The sequence below is a fragment of the Tachyglossus aculeatus genome, chromosome X1 (genome assembly GCF_015852505.1).
Source record: "Tachyglossus aculeatus isolate mTacAcu1 chromosome X1, mTacAcu1.pri, whole genome shotgun sequence".
Lineage (NCBI taxonomy): Eukaryota > Metazoa > Chordata > Mammalia > Monotremata > Tachyglossidae > Tachyglossus > Tachyglossus aculeatus.
In genome coordinates, this window is record NC_052101.1 from 16,435,681 (window position 1) to 16,455,167 (window position 19,487).

Here is a 19,487-nt window from a genome sequence, read left to right on the forward strand (position 1 = left end):
GTCTCTGTCTCTCCATATCTCATGTAAATTGAAAGAACTCTGTGCCATGAGATAATCTTCCATATATGTGAGTGTGGCTTTGCAGTGGCAAGTAGTCCCAAACAGCTGTCCTCTTGCTTTGTGGCTGGATGTGCTTTTGGCAGTCCCTGGAATTGCTCTGGAGCCATTGCACCCCATGTGTTCAGGGCAGCCTCTTTCCTCAGCCAGCCTGTAGTCCATCCTGCCAAGGGAGGTCAAGGGAAGCCCAGTCCCAATTCGCTGGGAAGCTTCCTTTCTGATGCTTTAGCAAACTGCAGACTTGGCAGAGGCTTTGTCTGAGATTTAATCCAGACACAGATGCTGACTGACTAGGGAGACCTAGAGATGCTACTTTGCCACTTCATACCGTAGCTTCTTCGTCAGAAAAGGGAGCTCCTCACACTCACCTCCCTGTAGGCTGAGCATTAATTAGTGTTCATTACTTGCTTTGATACAGATGAAAGGAGGATTTAATGACTTTATCATTGTGGTTGTGTCCTGAAAACCAGGGGACACACCTTCCCTTTCACAAAGAAGCAAGGCCCCCCCCCTCTTTTTGTCAGAGGCTATTGTTGAACATGGAAATGGCTGAACCATCCTTACAGGTGGTTCTGTTGTGGGTCAGTTGAGATTCAAGTGAAGTCCAAAAAAAGGAGTTGGCTGCCCTGATTTCAGCAAGGTGGTTTGCTTTGGACAGAACAGTTGCTTTGCTGGTGTTCAACTACCCAGTAGCAGTGCGACTCCAGCATTTCCCACATTTCATTGGTCAATGCAAGTCTCCCTCTGAAACAGCTCTTCAGTTGAAAGTGAAAATGTTCCAAGCTGGAGACTGTTCTTGTAGTCCACTTTCTCCTTCCATGAGCTGCTTCACTAATAATAGTAATAATAATGACAGTATTTGAGTGCTTACTATGTGCCAAGCACTGTTCTAAGCTCTGGGTTAAATACAAGGTTATCAGGTTGTCCCATATCATCATCATCATCAATCGTATTTATTGAGTGCTTACTATGTGCACAGCACTGTACTAAGCGCTTGGGAAGTACAAATTGGCCATATGGGGCCCACAGTCTTAATCCCCATTTTACATATGAGGTAATTGAGGCACAGAGAAGTTAAGTGACTTGTCCAAAGTCACACAGTTGACAAATAGCGGGACTGGGATTAGAACCCATGACCTTTGACTCCCAAGCCCAGGCTCTTTCCACTAAGCCATGCTGCCTCTCTGTCTGGATGCTAGGATGGTTCTGAGGGAAGCTGGCATTTGGAACCCTGGTTACTGCTGACATTTGCTTGGTTTACCTCTCTTAGGAGAGGATTTCCAAAAGCCATGGCTCCCAATGCGGATTCTGCACCCCTGGTATCGTCATGAGCATGTACACTCTGCTCTGGAACAATCCTGAGCCCTCCATGGAGGAGATCGAGAATACGTTGAAAGGTATCTGGCCCCTGGCCCCCACCCAGCCCTGTGGCACTCTGAGAGAGTTTCTCATAACTGGAGCCATTCAACAGGAAGCAATGGAGGGGCAGTGGGGAGAAAGAACTGAGGAAAGAGAAGGATTTGGATTTTCATGAACGGAAGATGTAATTTTAAATCAATCATTTTTATTGAGCGATTATTGTGTGCAGAACAGTGTACTAAGCTCTTAGAAGAGTACAGCATAACAGAGTTGATTAGCATGTTTCTTGAAAATTCCACTCATCAATCCATTGATGGTATTCATTTGAACACTAACTTTTTTCAATCAATCAATCCATGGTATTTATTGACTGCTTACTATGTGCAGAGTGTATTCTAAGTGCTTGGGAGAGAACAATACAAGAGAATAAGCAGTCACTTTCCCTGCCCATAATAAGTCTTACAGTCTAGAGGGAAGACAAGCATTAGTATGAATAGATAAGTAATTTAGAATAAATAATTTAAAGATATGTGCATAAGTGCTGTGGGGTTGGGGGTGGGGCGATTATCAAATGTCCAAAGGTCATAGTACTAAGTGTTTAGGAGAGTACAGTACAACGTTTTTTATTGTACTTATTTTATTTTGTTAATATGTCTTGTTTTGTTGTCTGTCTCTGCCTTCTAGACTGTAAGCCCGCTGTTGGGTAGGGACTGTCTCTATATGTTGCCAACTTGTACTTCCCAAGCGCTTAGTACAGTACTCTGTACACAGTAAGCGCTCAATAAATACGATTGAATGAATGAACAGAATTAGCAGACATGTTCCCCATCTATCACCATCTTAGCATTTGCAGAGTGCAAACTCCCCCCAGCTCCAGGCTGGGCTTTGGGCCATCCATCTCTGTATTATTGCTGTGACTAGTCTGGTGTCTCCACTAATGTCTACCTTTTCCCGTGGCTAACAGGGAACTACTGCCGCTGCACAGGATACAGACCCATCCTGGAGGGCTTCAGGACATTTGCTAAAGTAAGTGTCCCAGTCAGCAAAATCAGGAGCAACAACAGCAGCAGCTCTGGGAGGGCTGGATTGGACTCAGAGCAGAGACAGGATTTCTTGTCTTCAGAAAAAGGTTCACATTCCAGCAAAAGTATTCCCTTATTTTAAGGTGTTTGCACCTTGAGCCCATCGGCTTCGGCTTCACTCATGCACTTGTACCCTATAGTACTCGATATACACCCCGCCCTCAGCCCTAAAGCACTTATGTACATAGCCATAATTCATTTTAATTTCTAAACTGAAAGCTCCTTACAGGTAGGACATGCCTACCAACTCTGTTGTATTATTCTCTTCCAAGGGCTTACTACAGTGCTCTGCACACAGTAAGCACTTAATAAATACCGCTGATTGATGGATTGGGGAGTTTGCAAAATGCTCTGTCCCAAGGACACCTCCTCACCTAAAGACCCTTTTCTGCCAGATAGATCAGAGATGTCAGGGAGAACACTATGCTCAGTAGAGATGGAAAGCAGCACCCTGAGTCCTGAAAGAGACTAAGGGCTTGGGAAGCTGCTTCTGGAAGGGATCTTAGCTTGGTGGCATCCTTGCTAGTCCCAAAAGTATCACCACGGACAGCCCTGGCTCTAAGCACAGATGTTCCAGGAGGTCTAGCTAATGGGGTGGCTCTGGGCACTGGTTATTACGTTGGAGGCCAGAATGGCAGATGTCATGTTTCTGAAGCACTTGGATGAAACTGCCGAGTACAGGATGGGGAGAACAGTTCCTGTCCTGACTGCCCTACCTTTTCATGTGGGCATCATCCCAGATGAGAAATATCCACTCACCTCCATTTCCCCACCGGTGGTCGCACCTTCGCAGAATACCAAGGCTCAAGAAAGGCGGGAAGACCTTGTGGAGAAGTTGAGTGAAGGGCAGTTTGGAGGGAGGCAGAACAGGTTCTCAAATTCTCAAGTAAGGGCTTAATATGTGCTAATCGCTGGGGTGGAAACAGCGTTATCACGTCAGGTACAGTCTCTGTCAGACTGAGGTACTCAACAGATACATTGCAAATGAAATGACTATAAAATGAAAGGTTTGCTGTCATTCATTCATTCAATCAATCGTATTTATTGAGTGCTTACTGTGTGCAGAGCACTGTACTAAGCGCTTGGGAAGTACAAATTGGCAACATATAGAGACGGTCCCTACCCAACACTGGGCTCACTGTCAAAATCTTGTGTGTTTTTCATCAGCTCCCTCCTTCCTCTCCCCCTCCTCCCCCTTTCCATCCCCCTCACCTTACCTCCTTCCCTTCCCCACAGCACCTGTGTGTATGTATATATATGTTTGTATGTATATGTATATATATGTATGTTTGTACATATTTATTACTCTATTTTACTTGTACGTATTTTTTCTATTTATTTTGTTCTGTTAATATGTTTTGTTCTGTCTCCCCCTTCTAGACTGTGAGCCCACTGTTGGGTAGGGACCGTCTCTATATGTTGCCAACTTGTACTGCCAAAGCGCTTAGTACAGTGCTCTGCACACAGTAAGCAGTCAATAAATACGATTGAATGAATGAATGAATCAGGTATAACTGTCATTTTGCTTTGCTTTCTTTCCCTCTCTGGTCCCAAGTAAGACACAAATCCTATATTACTCACCCACTTCTTCCCTTTTGCTATAAGACAGATGGTCCGCTTAAGATAATAGATTCCGGATGCAAATGTATATGTTGAGTTCTCTTTTAATATGTAAATATATGTTTATATTATGATAACATTTACCTTTGATTTGAATAAAATGAATAATAAAACACAACCATAGCCATGTCCTGAAATTTTAAGCATATCAAAAGCAAACGTTTAGGTACACTGAGAAATAATCCAGGGCTTTTATTTTTCCTGAAATTATTTATCTTTTTCATTCTTTGTTGTTTTTATTATTAATTCTCCTCTCATCACAGCAATTCTTTTATATTGATATTTTGCATGAGGGTTGTAAATTTCTCTGTGGATGGAGCAAATGTTAAGTGAACTGGACGCTTAGGTATTCTAGTTTATTTTATTTTTGATTGTTTTTATTTTCATCATTTGACTATTCATTATCCTATCATGCAGTCATTACTTTTGTTATGTTGATATTTTCTGTGGATTTTATAAATGTCTGTCTGGATAATAATCTCAAAATAATTCAGCTGAATTAAAACTAAAAGGAGGTAATCAATTTTAAATAGCTCTGGTTACTATTGAGGAGTAGATGGCCTAGTGGAAAGAATAAGCACTTAGTACAGTGCTGCACACAGTAAGTGCTCAATAAATACGATTGAATGAGTGAATGGGCCTGGGAATCAGAGGACCTGGGTTCTAATTCTGGCTCTGAGTTTCTCCCTGTCCTGACCTTAAGCACAGGTGATTCCGTTAAACACAGCAAAAGAAAACTTTTGTTACAGTGATAAAAGGCTGGCAGTGGGTAAGCATATGTAAATTTAGTCTTTGAGCCCGATGTTGGGTAGGGACTGTCTCTATATGTTGCTGACTTGTACTTTCCAAGTGCTTAGTTCAGCTCTCTGCACACAGTAAGCGCTCAATAAATACGATTGAATGAATGAATCAACTTCTCTTTAAAGAGCTGCACATGGCTCACAATCTGTTGGGATGAATAGAAAATCTAGGTGAGAAACTTTGCCCTTCGTTATCTGAATGTGAGTATTGGGGTTTCTTGCAAGGTTTCCATTATCGGACACAATCAGAGGCGCATTCTGCTGGTTGCCATCTCCAGGCAGGTGATTAAGAACTTCCTCCAAGTGGTCCCCCAAGGGACAGTTCATGTGGATTTCTACATGAAAACTGAGACATTCACCCCTGTGGGCCAGACCTCCGAATGGAAACAGGGCAAAATGCCTCCCAGTAATGCCCCTCATACCCAGCGTAATCCTTGGGATGAAGAAAAGTGCTGAACTCTGCCCCATTTGTCCGTTATTTCAGCCGCAGTTTCCCGTTTTAGTACTGTAGATAAGACATCAACCCAATTAATTGGTCAAAGGTTGATTTCTGAAATCACATCTCCTCCAATAGGCCTTCCCTGGGTAATCTATCTCCCCACCCTGTAACTGCCACTTTGGTGTCACCTAAACTTTGGGGCATTCACACCCCACACTGCAGCCCTTAGGCACCTTATCTTTATATCCTATTACTTCCTCCTACCTATAACTTAAGGTCTTTATTCCCCACTAGATTGCAAGCTCCAAGAAGCAGGGCTAGCATCTACTAATTTTGTTGCCCTCTCCCCAGTTCTTGGTGCAAAGTTCTCATTCACACCTATTGACAGAGAGAAGTGAAGTTTTAACCGGTTTTATAATTTCTAGAGTGTGAGCCCATTGTTGGGTAGGGATTGTCTCTCTCTGTTTGCCAGGTTGTACCTTCCAAGCGCTTAGCACAGTGCTCTGCACACAATAGGTGCTCAGTAAATACGATTGAATGAATTTGTCCATTCAGTTGTATTTATTGAGTGCTTACTGTGTGCAGAGCACTGTACTAAGCACTTGGGAAGTACAATGAATTAATGTTATCCCCATTTTACAGGTGAGGGAACTGAATCTGGGAGAGATGAAGAGATGGCCCATGGTCATAGAGCAGGCCAGTGGCAAGTTCTCCGCCTTCAGGACTCCCAGTCCTGGGTGCTTTCCTCTAGCCCATACTGCATGTAAAAGAACAGCTGCCTTCTGGTACGGGAGCCAAACCTGGGCCTCGGCCTTCAGTGGAGGCAGCAGGCCAGCTTGGGAAGGAGGTGGGCTGGGATCCAGCGCTTAGAACAGTACTTTGCATATAGTAAGCACTTAATAAATGCCATTATTATTATTTAGGGAAGCACCCCCCTCCGCCTCTCCTCCGCCTCCCCTACTCCTCCTCCTCTTCTCCTCCTCCTCCTCTTCTTCTCCTCCTCCTCTTCCTCTTCTTCTCCTCCTCCTCTGCCTCTTCTTCTCCTCCTCTTCCTCCTCCTCCTCCTTTCCTCCTTTGGTCTCTGTGGCTCTGGACCAGAAGCCAGAGCTGGGTCTTTCTGCTAAAACTTGGAGACCATTAGCAGTGCACTGTACACTTGTATCTCTACCCCTTAATCACTTGATATTCAACCCACTTTCAACTTCATGGCACTTATCTATATTTCCGTACACTCTGCCTTTTCCCTTTCTGCAACTAATTTTAAAATGTCTCCCGATCTCCTTTTGGGCAGGGATCGTGTCTACCTATTTTTTTTGTGTGTGTGGTATTTAAGTGCCTACTATGTGCAGGCATTGTATGAAGAACTAGGGTAGATATTAAGTAATCAAGTTCGACACAGTACATGTTCCACATGGGGCTCTCAATCTCAATCCCCATTTTATAGATGAGGTAACCGTGACTGAGGAAAGTTAAGGCCAAGGTCACCCAACAGAAAAGTGGTGGAGCTGGGATTAGAATTCAGGTGCTTCTGACCCCTAGGCCCATACTCTATCCACAAGGCCATACAGCTACTCTAGTGTACTTTTCCAAGCACTTAGGGCAGTGCTCTGCTCCCAGCAGGCACTCAGTAGGTGCCACTGATCACCAGATAGAGACTTCAGAGGAAATAGCCATTTCCCCATTTGGATGCTTGTCTCTTCAGGATGTGGGATGCTGTGAGGGAAAAGGGAAGAACCCAAACTGCTGCCTGAACGAACAGAAAGACAATTCGGTAGGTGGGACCTGGTCCCCGAATCTGTCCCTCATCTAGGAGGTTGTGCAATTCCCAGGCTGCCCATGTTGGTAGAATGCAGCTGTGCCAGGTGCCAAATGAGCTCAGGAGAGAGAATAATCTGCAGAATCTTCAGGGCAACTTCCCTCTGTTCAGGTCATAAATAATAATAAAAAATATGAGCACCATCAGGGAATAGTCCATCACTGACTCCTGAAACATTTCCCATCTCTTCCTTACATTCTTCCCCTTGGCCTGGACCAAGTTGGTTTTCCTTGGGGTTGGGGAGGGCTCTTTGGTGGAGGAGGGTGTGCAGACTGTTGACATGAAGATGCTGACTCCACTGATCCCTTTGCTCTGGCAGGTCACACTCTCGCCATCCTTGTTCAGTCCTGAAGAATTCCTGCCCTTAGATCCCACTCAGGAGCCCATCTTCCCACCGGAGCTGCTGGTAGGAAATCTTCCAGGGGACAGGAATCGACCTCTGGGACTTGGGTGGATGAAGGCTGTAGTTTGACAGCGGGCGCTTAGTCCCTGTAAGAATAATTATTAATAATTATGATATTTAAGTACTTACTATGTGCCACACGTTGTTCTAAGTACTGGGGTAGATGTAGTCCCACATGGGGCTCACAGTCTTAATTCCCATTTTACAGATGAGGTAACTGAGGCCCAGGGAAGTGAAGTGCCTTGCCTGAGGTCATGCAGTGGATAAGTGAAAGAGCCGGGATTAGAAGCCAGGGCTGTTTTATTCCCAGGCCCATGCTCTATCCACTAAGCCATGCTGTTTCTGGAGAAACCCCTTCCCAGGGTCTATGTACAGCTGGGGCCACTTCCCAGCCCCCCTCCTTGCCTGGAGCCAAAGGGTAGCTACAGTCTGTTGAGCTCAGAAGAATCAGCTCTGTGTCCTGTTCTCTGCCCTACTTGTATTTCCAGTCATCCATAGCCTTCTCAACTTAGAGAAGCAGCGTGGCTCAGTGGAAAGAGCCCGGGCTTTGGAGTTAGAGGTCATGGGTTCAAATCCCAGCTCTGCCAATTGTCAGCTGTGTGACTTTGGGCAAGTCACTTAACTTCTCTGGGCCTCAGTTCCCTCATCTGTAAAATGGGGATTAAGACTGTGAGCCTCACGTGGGACAAACCGATCACCTTGTGTCCCCCCGGTGCTTAGAACAGTGCTTTGCACATAGTAAGCACTTAAATGCCAAAATTATTATTATTATTATTAATGTGTCTCATTCCCACCTCAAGCTGATCTAGGGCCACCAACTAATTCCTGCTACTCCTGCTACTCCCCAACGAATATCTATGTTCTCTAACCCCTCCTTCTGCTCTGGGCCCCCTACGCACACTGATCACATCGAGGGCAAAAACTTTCCTTGTGGGGTTCCTGCATTCAGAGTTTCCATCTCCACGTCCACCACTGCAATTCCATCTCAACTGTCATCAAACCTGAAACCTTTGGGCTCAGTTCTTCCTATCCAGTCTTTCTGCTTGATCCTTCTTCTGGACTCTGGGCCCCTCCTATCTACACAAACGCCTCCTTTTGAACTCCCGTCCTATCCGTTCCTTTCCTGATGGCCCAAACCCCTTCCAGGCTCATTCACATTCACGTTTTAGCCTGCCTCCTGAGAAAGCTAGGCCGGGGCTAAATGGCGATGTCCCAAGGGCCTGGGGATATCTGGGAAAACCGAGAGACAGGAAAATTGGTCCAGTTGGAAGATCAGAGATTGTTGACCTGGCCAAAGACTGGTCCCAAATGCGGCGAAATGTAAGGTGAAATCCTCTAACAGCAGCTCAGAGATGCCCCTCGGAGGCAGCTTCGTTTCCAGGGGGAGCGTGTGTTGTGGATCCAGGTGGCCACCTTGGAGGAGCTGCTGGACCTCAAAGCTCAGCACCCGGCAGCCGTGCTGGTGGTGGGGAACACCAGAGTGGGTAAGAGAAGACTTTATCCTTGGAGCCACAAAGTTGCACCGGTGTCTTCCTGGGTCAGGGCCCGAATTCTGTCACCCCGATTCTGCCAGCCCCACAACCTCTCTGAGCCTTTGAGCAACTCCTGCTCCTTTTCTAGCCACTTCTATGAACAACCGCTGGGCGGGAAGCAGGGCCGGGGAAGCCAAATGTTCAGTTGCCCTCAGGAGGTCTATGCTGCTGAAAGAGGAAATGGGGAGGGGAGCAGAGAAAGCCAAGGTCAGTGCTGGGCAGTAGATGGAGAGAAGGGAGGTGAGGTAGGAGGGGGCGAGGTGATGGAGAGCCTTGAAGCCCAGGGTGAGGAGTTTCTGCCTGATGCGCAGATTGATTGGTAGCCACTGGAGATTTTTGAGGAGGGGAGTAATATGTCCAGAGCGTTTCTGGACAAAGATAATCCGGGCAGCAGCATGAAGTATGGATTGAAGTGGAGAGAGACACAAGGATGGGAGATCAGAGAGAAGCTGGTGCAGTAGTCCAGACGGGATAGGATGAGAGCTTGAATGAGCAGGGTAGCAGTTTGGATGGAGAGGAAAGGGCGGATCTTGGCAATGTTGCGGAGCTGAGACCGGCAGGTTTTGGTGACGGCTTGGATGTGAGGGGTGAATGAGAGAGCGGAGTGGAGGATGACACCAAGGTTGCGGGCTTGTGAGACGGGAAGGATGGTAGTGCCGTCAACAGAGATGGGAAAGTCAGGGAGAGGACAAGGTTTGGGAGGGAAGACAAGGAGCTCAGTCTTCGACATGTTGAGCTTTAGGTGGCGGGCGGACATCCAGATGGAGATGTCCTGAAGGCAGGAGGAGATGCGAGCCTGGAGGGAGGGGGAGAGAGCAGGGGCAGAGATGTAGATCTGGGTGTCATCAGCGTAGAGATGATAGTTGAAGCCGTGGGAGCGAATGAGGACACCAAGGGAGTGAGTGTAGATTGAGAACAGAAGGGGACCAAGCACTGAACCTTGGGGAACCCCCACAGTAAGAGGATGGGAGGGGGAGGAGGAGCCTGCAAAAGAGACTGAGAAGAACGACCGGAGAGATAAGAGGAGAACCAGGAGAGGACGGAGTCTGTGAAGCCAAGGTCAGATAGCGTGTTGAGGAGAAGGGGGTGGTCCACAGTGTCAAAGGCAGCTGAGAGGTCGAGGAGGATTAGGACAGAATATGAGCCGTTGGATTTGGCAAGCAGGAGGTCATTGGTGACCTTTGAGAGGGCAGTTTCCGTGGAATGAAGGGCTCCAGTCTGCCCCCACCCCCACCAGGCCTTGGCACACAATAGGCTATTTGAGGCCCTTGTCCCTACTGTGGGCTGGAACTGACAGCTTTTCTGGACAAACCTGGGTTTGTCCAGGCACGCTCCGTGGAGTCAACCTGCATCTCAGGTAGCCACATCTTGCTACGGCAAAGACACGGACATATACCGGACTTGACTCGCTGCCCAGCTGCCTGGTGATCTCTGGTCCATGTCCAAGGAACTGCTGGGGAGGAGGCCTGAGCCCCATGGTGCCTTGGAAAAGGGTCTGGGACAAGCTCTGTGGCTTGTCTTGGGACTGAAGCACCACGGGCCCTGAGCAACCCGGAGACCAGCAGGGTTACTGGTACCCATGGGGTTTGTCCTTTTTTCCCTTCCAGGGATTGAGATGAAGTTTGATCACAAAGTGTACCCAGTCTTAGTTTGTCCGGCCTGGATCCCTGAGTTGAATGCTGTGGAACACGGAACAGAGGGTGAGAGAGAGCCCCACGCTGTGCCCTGGGAAGAGGCCTTAACTTTGGCAAGTCCCCTAGCCTCAGTCTTCCCATCTGTACAAGCTCACGCATCTGTATAAGAACTCTCAAAACTTTGTGATCAGCACAGGCCCAGTCCCCTAGCAGGAGAAGGGTTGTGTTACTCTGCCTCTCACCAGAGTCGGCCCCTAGAAAGTGTCCGTGGATGCCTGAGCTTCATTTCTGGGCTCGGGGGCCTCCCAGGAACTTCCTGTCCCAACCCTAGCTTCGAAAGATGACCCATGCTTCCCCTGCCTGTTACCCAGAGCAGGTTTTGTCTTGAATATTTCAAGGTGGGAGAGTCTGTATGAAACTCTTCCCTGCCCCGACTCGCTCAGATGAGGGTGGAGGAATTTGGGGGGCAGCGAGGTGATGCAGGTCTATGTCTCTCCATTCCCAGGTATCTCCTTTGGGGCCTCCTGCACCCTGAGCTCCATGGAGGAGACACTTGCAGCGGCCGTGGCCAAGCTCCCTGCCCACAAGACGGCGGTGTTCCAGGGAATCTTGGAACAGTTACGCTGGTTTTCTGGGAAGCAGATCAAATCAGTTGCGGTGAGGGCCTAGGCCTAAGCTTTGGGCTGTGGTTGGGATCGGTAACTCACAACGCATCCCCCTGTCTCAGTGACTTGGGGTCCCACATCCCCCTTTCCTTCTGATAGAAAATGGTTTCAGGAGGAGAATGATTCAGAGGAAAGGCCAGAAATTAGGAATCGAGCACCGACTCTAAGTCCCCTCCGCCCCAAATCCTGACCTTCCTTTTCCCGCCCAAGTTTCAGTGGGGGTAGCCTGAAGAGGAGCATGCCACTCATTCATTCATTCATTTATTCATTCAATCGTATTTATTGAGTGCTTACTGTGTGCAGAGCACTGTACTAAGTGCTTGGGAAGTGAAGCAGCGTGACTCAATGGAAAGAGCATGGGCTTTGGAGTCAGAGGTCATGGGTTCAAATCCAGCCTCCGCCAATTGTCAGCTGTGTGACTTTGGGCAAGTCACTTAACTTCTCTGGGCCTCAAATTACTTCATCTGTAAAATGGGGATTAAAACTGTTAACCAACCCATGTGGGATAACCCGATAACCTTGTAACCTCCCCAGCGCTTAGAACTGTGCTTTGCACATAGTAAGCGCTTAATAAATGCCATTATTATCCAGTGCTTTGCACATAGTAAGTGCTTAATAAATGTCATTATTATCCAGTGCTTTGCACATAGTAAGTGCTTAATAAATGCTATTATTATCCAGTGCTTTGCACATAGTAAGCGCTTAATAAATGCCATCATCATTATTATTATTACAAGTTGGCAACATATAGGGGTGTTCTCTATCCAACAACAGGCTCACAGTGTAGAAGGGGGACACTCCTGCTGCTGCCCTTGCTGTGCCGGAGGTCTTGTAGCTGGAGTGTGGGTTCCCTGTGTGGGCCACAGCCCCACGGCCCTGAACCAACCAAAAAGCTCCCACCCCAATTCCCCAGGGGCGAGCTCTGACCCCTGACTCCACATTCTGCTTCCACATTCCTAGTCCATCGGGGGAAACGTCATGGCCGCCAGCCCGGCTTCAGACCTCAACCCCTTGTTCATGGCGAGTGGAGCCAAACTGACATTGGTGTCCAAAGGTGAGTTACGCACGTCAGCCACATCAGAGAAGCAGCGTGGCTCAGTGGAATGAGCATGGGCTTGGGCCTCAGAGGTCGTGGGTTCTAATCCCGGCTCTGCCACTTATCAGCTGACTATGGGCAAGTCACTTCACTTCTCTGGGCCTCAGTTACCTCAACTGTAAAATGAGAATGAAGACTGTGAGCCCCCCGTGGGACAAGATGATTACCCTGTATCTCCCCCAGTGCTTAGAACAGTGCTTGGCACATAGTAAGTGCTTAACAAATACCAACATTTGAAGGAGGAGTACCTGAAAGGAGAAACCGGGAACAGACTAATTCTCAGGGTTCATTCATTCATTCATTCAATCGTATTTATTGAGCGCTTACTGTGTGCAGAGCACTGTACTAAGCACTTGTTCAGAGTGGACAGGTCTGGTCTGTCTGTCCACTTGAGGTCGGAGTGAACTGTGATGCCCAAGGCCACCTCGATTCTCATCTGCCCAACTCGAGGGGAGGGTCAGCAAAGTGGATTTCCCCATCAGGACCCCAGAACTGGCCCAGAGCCACAAATTGGGAAAGTGGAATTAGAGCAATGAAAAACCTCCTTGTCACTAATCCCAGGGACCCAATTGGGCACTTCTAGTGCCTCAAGGTGGAGGAGCCCTAATCTTCCCCCACTAAGCTAGTCACCTCCTTAACTTTAAATCTTCCCTGCACCTAGACACCACACTGCACTACTATCTTAGAGTGGAGTTAGATGCCAAGCTGACAGAGTGCCATGGGAGCCCTGTTTGCTTCAGCCTGAGGTGTTTTATTGCTGCCCAGGAAAGAGAAGAACCATCCGGATGGATCACACGTTCTATAAGGGCTCCAGAAAGACGATCCTCACCCCAGAGGAGATACTCCTCTCTATCCAGATTCCCTACAGTGGAGAGGTAAGGGCAAGAACCAACTGAACCAGAATGCTAGTGGCTTAGCTGGTCATTTGAACTCAAATCTGGGGCCTGTCAGTAAGCTAAAGTGTCACTTGCTTTTTGCACTAATGACCAGTCTTTGATCCATCACTCCTATCATCTTGGAGAATTATCCCTCTGTGGGTCGTGGTCAGGATGAGCAATTCTCTGGATCAAATCTCCAGTCTGCTGAAATTGTCCTTATTTCCCCCTTATTTGAAGGGGCTAGAGATCCAAGAAGCGACGAAGGAGGCTGGGGTAAGGATGGATCTGTGTTCATCCCTGTTTCTCAGGGAGGGCCCAAAGTCATACACTTTATTGCTCTGATGTTTATTGCTTCCTCTAACCATCCTGGCTGCTCCCTGGTGTTGGAAGTTGTTTTGTTGTTTGCTCTAGGATGAATACTTCTCCGCCTTCAAGCAAATCTCCCGCCATGATGTGACCTGTGGAATGAGAGTCCTGTTCAAGCAGGGTACCATGCAGGTGCAAGAGTTGGAGATGAGTTTTGGGGGACTGGGAGATAGAATCCTGCAGGCCCCAGAGACCAGCAGAAAGCAGACGGGAAGGTAAGAGAATCCTAAATGGCCGTCCTGTAATGGAGCTGGTGGGTAGAAGAGAGCCCTCCACTAACATATTGGCAGAGTTTGCTGCTGTTCCGGCTGCCATTTTCCCACTTTCCTGGGCTGCCATGGAATGGGACCTCTGCCTTCCATCCCTCCCTTGGGCCTCTCTCAGGCTTTCCCTCCTCTTTCCCCGGGCAGAGACTGGGACGAGTCGTTGCTGGCGGATGTGTGTGCTGGTCTGGAGGAGGAGCTCCGCCTGGCTCCCGATGCGCCGGGTGGGATGGTGGAGTTCCGGCGCACGCTCACCCTCAGCTTCTTCTTCAAGTTCTACCTCACCGTGCTCCTGAAACTCAACAAGAAGAGCATCGGAGAGGTCAGTGGCGTTTGTCCTGGTCAGAGCAGAGACCATCCATGGCTGTGCTCCTCTGGTCCCTCTCCTCCCCTGCCCCACCCTTTTTGACTCCCCTCAACCTCCTCTGATCCACTTTCTCTCTCTCTCCAACCACAGTCTCCACTGCTTTAATCCCACTATAGAAATGGGGGCAGGGACCCATCCCTTCCACTCAGGATCACGTGGGGAATCTCTTCTTCCCTCTCTCCTTCCTTTTCCCAGCTCTCTTCTTCACTCTCCTTCTCCCTCCATACCCTCTCTCATAATTTAGCTCGCCTGACTCCGGATGGACTGCTGCATTCTAGAATGAGGGAGGGGAGTGGAGAGAGGGACGAAAGGTGTGTGAGAGCTCAAGGGGAGCTCAACCACTACTATCTATGGGGAAGCAGCATGGCATAGTGGACAGAGCATGGACTTGGGTGTTCGAAGGTCATGGGTTATAATCCTGCTCTGCCACTTGTCTTCTGTGTGGCCTTGGGCAAGTCACTTTACTTCTCTATGCCAGTTACCTCATCTGTAAAATGGGGATTAAGACTGTGAGCCCCACGTAGGCAAGCGCTTAGTACAGTGCTCTGCACACAGTAAGTGCTCAATAAATACGATTGATGACAACCTGATCACCTTGTTTCCCCCCCCACCAGTGCTTAGAACAGTGCTTTGCACATAAGTGCTTAACATGCTATTATTATTATTGCTATTATTCATCACTAATGCTTTGTACAATGCCTGGCACAAAGTGGACACTTAAATACCACAGTTATTATTATTATTATTATTATTATTATTATTATTATTATTATTCTTCACTTTCTATGTGCCAAGCCCTGGATAAAGTGCTTGGGAGAATAAAATAAAACTAGTGGGCATTTTCCTTGCCCTCAAGGGTCTTAAAACCTAGTAGAGGAAGACAGATACTAAATTAATTACAGATAGGAGAAAGAAGAAGAGAATATGTATATGAATTATTGCTTAAGTAAAAAGTAGGAAAGATGTGTAAAAACGTGTTCTGCGATTGTGCAAGTTGATAAGGGCTTAGGTGAAATGCTGGGGAAGAAGTAGGATAAGTCTAAGGTGGGAAGCTAAGAAATCATTTGGCGAAGGCTTCCCAGAGGAGATGGGCTTTGAAGATGGGCAGAGCACTGCTCCGTCAAGTTTGGAGAGGGAGGCAGTGAGCAAGAGGTTGACAACAGGATGTTAATCTTGCCATTTCCCTCCATGCACCTCTGTTTTGCTGATGTGTTTATATCTGTAATTCTATTTATTTATATTGATGCCTGTTAACTTGTTTTGATGTCTGTATCCCTCCTTCTAGACTGTGAACCCGTTGTTGGGTAGGGTCCGTCTCTATATGTGGCTGACTTGTCGTTCCCAAGTGCTTAGTACAGTGCTCTGCACACAGTAAGCGCTCAATAAATACAATTGAATGAATGAATGAATGTAAGTGTCCCATAGCTCACCCTCCTCCTCGCATTTAATTTCACATACATGTTGGGACAGTCATTCTTTCTCCATCTCGCCCACCTCTGCCCAGTTGGCTGAGAATGAGGGGAGGCAGGGACAGATCCATGGTCCATGGCTGATTCCCGAATGCTTAGCCCTGCAGCCAGGCTGGGAGAGGGATCCCAGCCCATTCAGTCCAAGCCCTTGTAGCTCTCCCTACAGATCCTCCTGGAAAGAGAAATTTCCCCACGGCAGAGACCCCAGCCATCACACTGAAAGGGTGGGCCAGCTTTTCTAGAATGTGAAGTACAGAGAGGACCAAGCAAGGGTGTGAGGGCACTGAGGGAAAGGACCTGAGGAAAGTCGGGCCAGCGGAAAAGAGAAACAACAAAGGGAGCAAAAGTTTGACCCATCTTGTGCTCTGCTCTCTGTCCCGTGCAGGAGTGTGGAAACCTGGACCCCACCTGTGTCAGCGCCACTGCTCGCTTTCACAAAGACCCCCCGGCCAACGTCCAGCTTTTCCAGGTAAGGGGAGGAACCCCCCACATGGACAACTCTGAGTCGAGGTGAGTGGTGAATTATGTTTGGTCAGTAATGGTGGGGTATTGGGGGATGGGGGCTTAGGAAATAATCCAAAGTGACTGCACACCTCTGGATGGACAAGGATAGACTCAGATTCAGATTGATATCCAAACTGTCCCTGATTCACCTCCCTGTTATCACCGTTCACACTTACACCTCTGCCTGTGTTCATCATGGCCGGCCTGGTGGTGGGGGGAAGGGAACTTTTCCCATCCTTCCTCACTTCTGTTGTCTCCCACATCCTCCCCACCTTCTCCTTTCCTCGCTCCCTTAGCCACCCTGTCGAAGGGCTCGGACCTCGACTGCCAGAGAGACCCAGGAAACCTTCCCACGGAGTTTCCCCAGACCCTGATTGGCCCCACTTTGGTTCCAGGAGGTGCCCAGGGGGCAGTCTGAGGAAGACATGGTGGGCCGGCCCCTGCCCCACCTCGCAGCTGCCAGGCAGGCCTGTGGGGAGGCTGTGTACTGCGACGACATCCCCCTGTATTCCAACGAGCTCTACCTGCGACTGGTCACCAGCACCAAGGCCCACGCCAGGATCAAGTGAGTGTAGCCGAGATTTGGGCGTGTTGGGGGTTAGGATCACTGCTCCACAGGGGCCACGATGGGGCCATCAATGCTCAGGTCAAAGGCATCAGCCCGAGAATCCCCCACGATGCAGTGTGACAAGTCAGAGAGTGGATGTGACTCACATCCTTGGGGTAATCTCAGAAGGCAAAATGATAATATGCAATGAATGTTGTAATTATGCCTCCTCATCCTGGAAGGAATCCTGCTTAATTGAGAAGGTTGGAGGGAGTGGAATTGGGTGAGTAGAGCAGTGAGTCAGAAACTCAGCATCCTCTTGCTACCTCTCTGAGATGATGATAATAATAATAATAGTAATGGCATTTGTTAAGCGCTTACTATGTACAAAGCACTGTTGTAACTGCTGGGGAGGTTACAAGGTGATCGGGTTGTCCCACGTGGGGGGGTTTAACAGTTTTAATCCCCATTTTACACATGAGGTAACTGAGGCCCAGAGAAGTTAAGTGACTTGCCCGAAGTCACACAGCTGACAATTGGCGGAGCCTGGATTTGAACCCGTGACCTCTGACTCCAAAGCCCGGGCTCTTTCCACTGAGCCACGCTGCTTCTGTAATGAATGAAGACTACCTTATTATGATTGTTGTTATTCATTATAATTATTATAATTATTCATTATTCTAATGAATGAAGACCACCTTATGAAGACCACAGTCACTAAACGATAACAACGAAGTGAAAAAGAAGCAGCGTGGCTCAGTAGAAAGAGCATGGGTTTGGGAGTCAGAGGTCATGGGTTCTAATCTCGACTCCGCCACTTGTCAGCCGTGTGACTTTGGGCAAGTCACTTAACTTCTCTGTGCCTCAGTTACCTCATCTGTAAAAAGGGGATTAAGACGATGAGCCCCATGTGGGTCAATCTGATCACCTTGTATCCGCCCCCGGCGCTCAGAACAGTGCTTCGCACATAAGAATCACTTAACAAATACCATCATCATTATTATTATTGCTATTATTAAAAAGCAAAGGAATCACATCTATAGGCCCTATCTAATAAAAGCTGTTAGTGAGTCCTGTACATGTTCGTTCATTCATTCAATTGTATTTATTGAGTGCTTACTGTGTGCAGAGCACTGTACTAAGCTCTTGGGAAGTACAAATCATTATTAAATAATCTTCTAAACAAGATAATAGTTTTCAGTGGTAATTCCTTGATTATGGACATCTCTCTTGGCAGTTTTACGTGCTTCAAAGTTGAGGCTTCCCCAGTTTCTGAAAATCCACAGCTTCTATTTTAGTTTACATATTGAAAAGGTACTTATTGTGCAGGAGTAAACCAAGAAGGCAGTGGCTTCTGTAACCAAGTTTTTGAGCTTGCGTTTGTTTCAGGATGTCATCTTTAACTCCCTTCTCCCAACAGGACTAGAGAAAGATGGTTGTTCTTTTCGAGCAAAGAGTTGCCAATTTATGGTAGACTTGTGAAAATTGTCTGTTGGTGAAACTGGTCAAAAGAGAATGAGAATTCTATTTTCAGATTTTGCCCCTGAGGTTGGAAACTCTTTCAGTGAGGTATTTGGGGTGCAGGGGACCTGCAGAAAGGCTGACAGCTTGGTCTGGTGTCAGTAGAGTTGAATTCTAGTCCTGGCTCTACCTCTGACTGACTCAGATGACTTTGGACAACTTAACTCCTTGCATTTCAGTTTCTGCATGTGTACAGTAGGAGTAGTTTGTGCCCACCACTTCCTCATTGGAATGTTGGAAAAACAAAATGAAATAGTGTGTGTGAAAACACTCTGAGCTCTTAGAAGGATAAGTCCAAGATAAAACTCTGTTTGTTTCTCAGCTTGATGGAGACATTACTTCTAACAATATGCATGCGTATAGCCTTCTTTGGAGAAACAAAATCTCCTGATTGTGACAGTTCTAAATTGATCCCAATGCATAATGAATCCAAAATCTCCAATTCTGTAATACAGTAAAGTATGTAGAATGACCTCAGTCTCCACACCTTCATTTTTTGTTGGCTGTACTCTGATGGAGGGTCTTCAATCTCCACATTTCAGCCTCTGTACCAGCCCCTTGTGTACTTATCTTTAAATTATTTATTGTAAATTACTTATTCTTATTATTGTCTGTCTCCCCCTTTAGACCATAAGCTTATTATGGGAAGGGAACATGTCTGCCAGCTCTCTTGTATCGTTCTCTCCCAAGCTCTTAGAACAGTGCTCTCCACATAGAGAGCGCTCAATAAATGCCGGTGATTGATTGATTGCTGGGTCCAGCTGGAGGGGACTGGCAGGGCAGCTACCAGGGCTTGGTTCCTGGCAGTGGCAACTCATGCAACGAGGGAATTGGGTTCCCTTGGCTCTGCCAGGGCTGACCCAGCCCAGCCCTGTAGAACGGACAGCCTTCCACCGAGATAGGGGGTTGGGGTCTCCTCCCCACATACGTGCCTCCTCCCCACAGATCGATCGATACGTCGGAAGCCCAGAATGTCCCCGGATTTGAGTGCTTCCTCTCGGCCGATGATATTCCTGGGAGCAACATCACTGGGCTGGGCAGTGATGAAACAGTCTTTGCTAAAGATGAG

General features: G+C 47.7%; 1 protein-coding gene across 5 annotated transcripts in view; it reads left to right on the plus strand.

Moving 5' to 3' along the window:
• LOC119919573 (xanthine dehydrogenase/oxidase-like) overlaps positions 1–19,487 on the plus strand; it is a 53,669-nt gene that overhangs the window by 11,554 nt on the left and 22,628 nt on the right. For 4 of the 5 annotated variants that reach the window (XM_038740108.1, XM_038740107.1, XM_038740112.1 and 1 more), the window contains exons 6-19: positions 1,328–1,454; positions 2,381–2,442; positions 7,060–7,128; positions 7,493–7,579; positions 8,919–9,060; positions 10,716–10,808; positions 11,248–11,399; positions 12,368–12,461; positions 13,269–13,378; positions 13,793–13,962; positions 14,158–14,332; positions 16,232–16,315; positions 16,746–16,915; positions 19,364–19,487. In XM_038740108.1, coding sequence (XP_038596036.1) covers positions 1,328–1,454; positions 2,381–2,442; positions 7,060–7,128; positions 7,493–7,579; positions 8,919–9,060; positions 10,716–10,808; positions 11,248–11,399; positions 12,368–12,461; positions 13,269–13,378; positions 13,793–13,962; positions 14,158–14,332; positions 16,232–16,315; positions 16,746–16,915; positions 19,364–19,487 — 1,659 coding nt within the window. The remainder of the gene's footprint in view (positions 1–1,327; positions 1,455–2,380; positions 2,443–7,059; positions 7,129–7,492; positions 7,580–8,918; positions 9,061–10,715; positions 10,809–11,247; positions 11,400–12,367; positions 12,462–13,268; positions 13,379–13,792; positions 13,963–14,157; positions 14,333–16,231; positions 16,316–16,745; positions 16,916–19,363) is intronic. The other variant, XM_038740111.1, reaches the window with a different exon arrangement.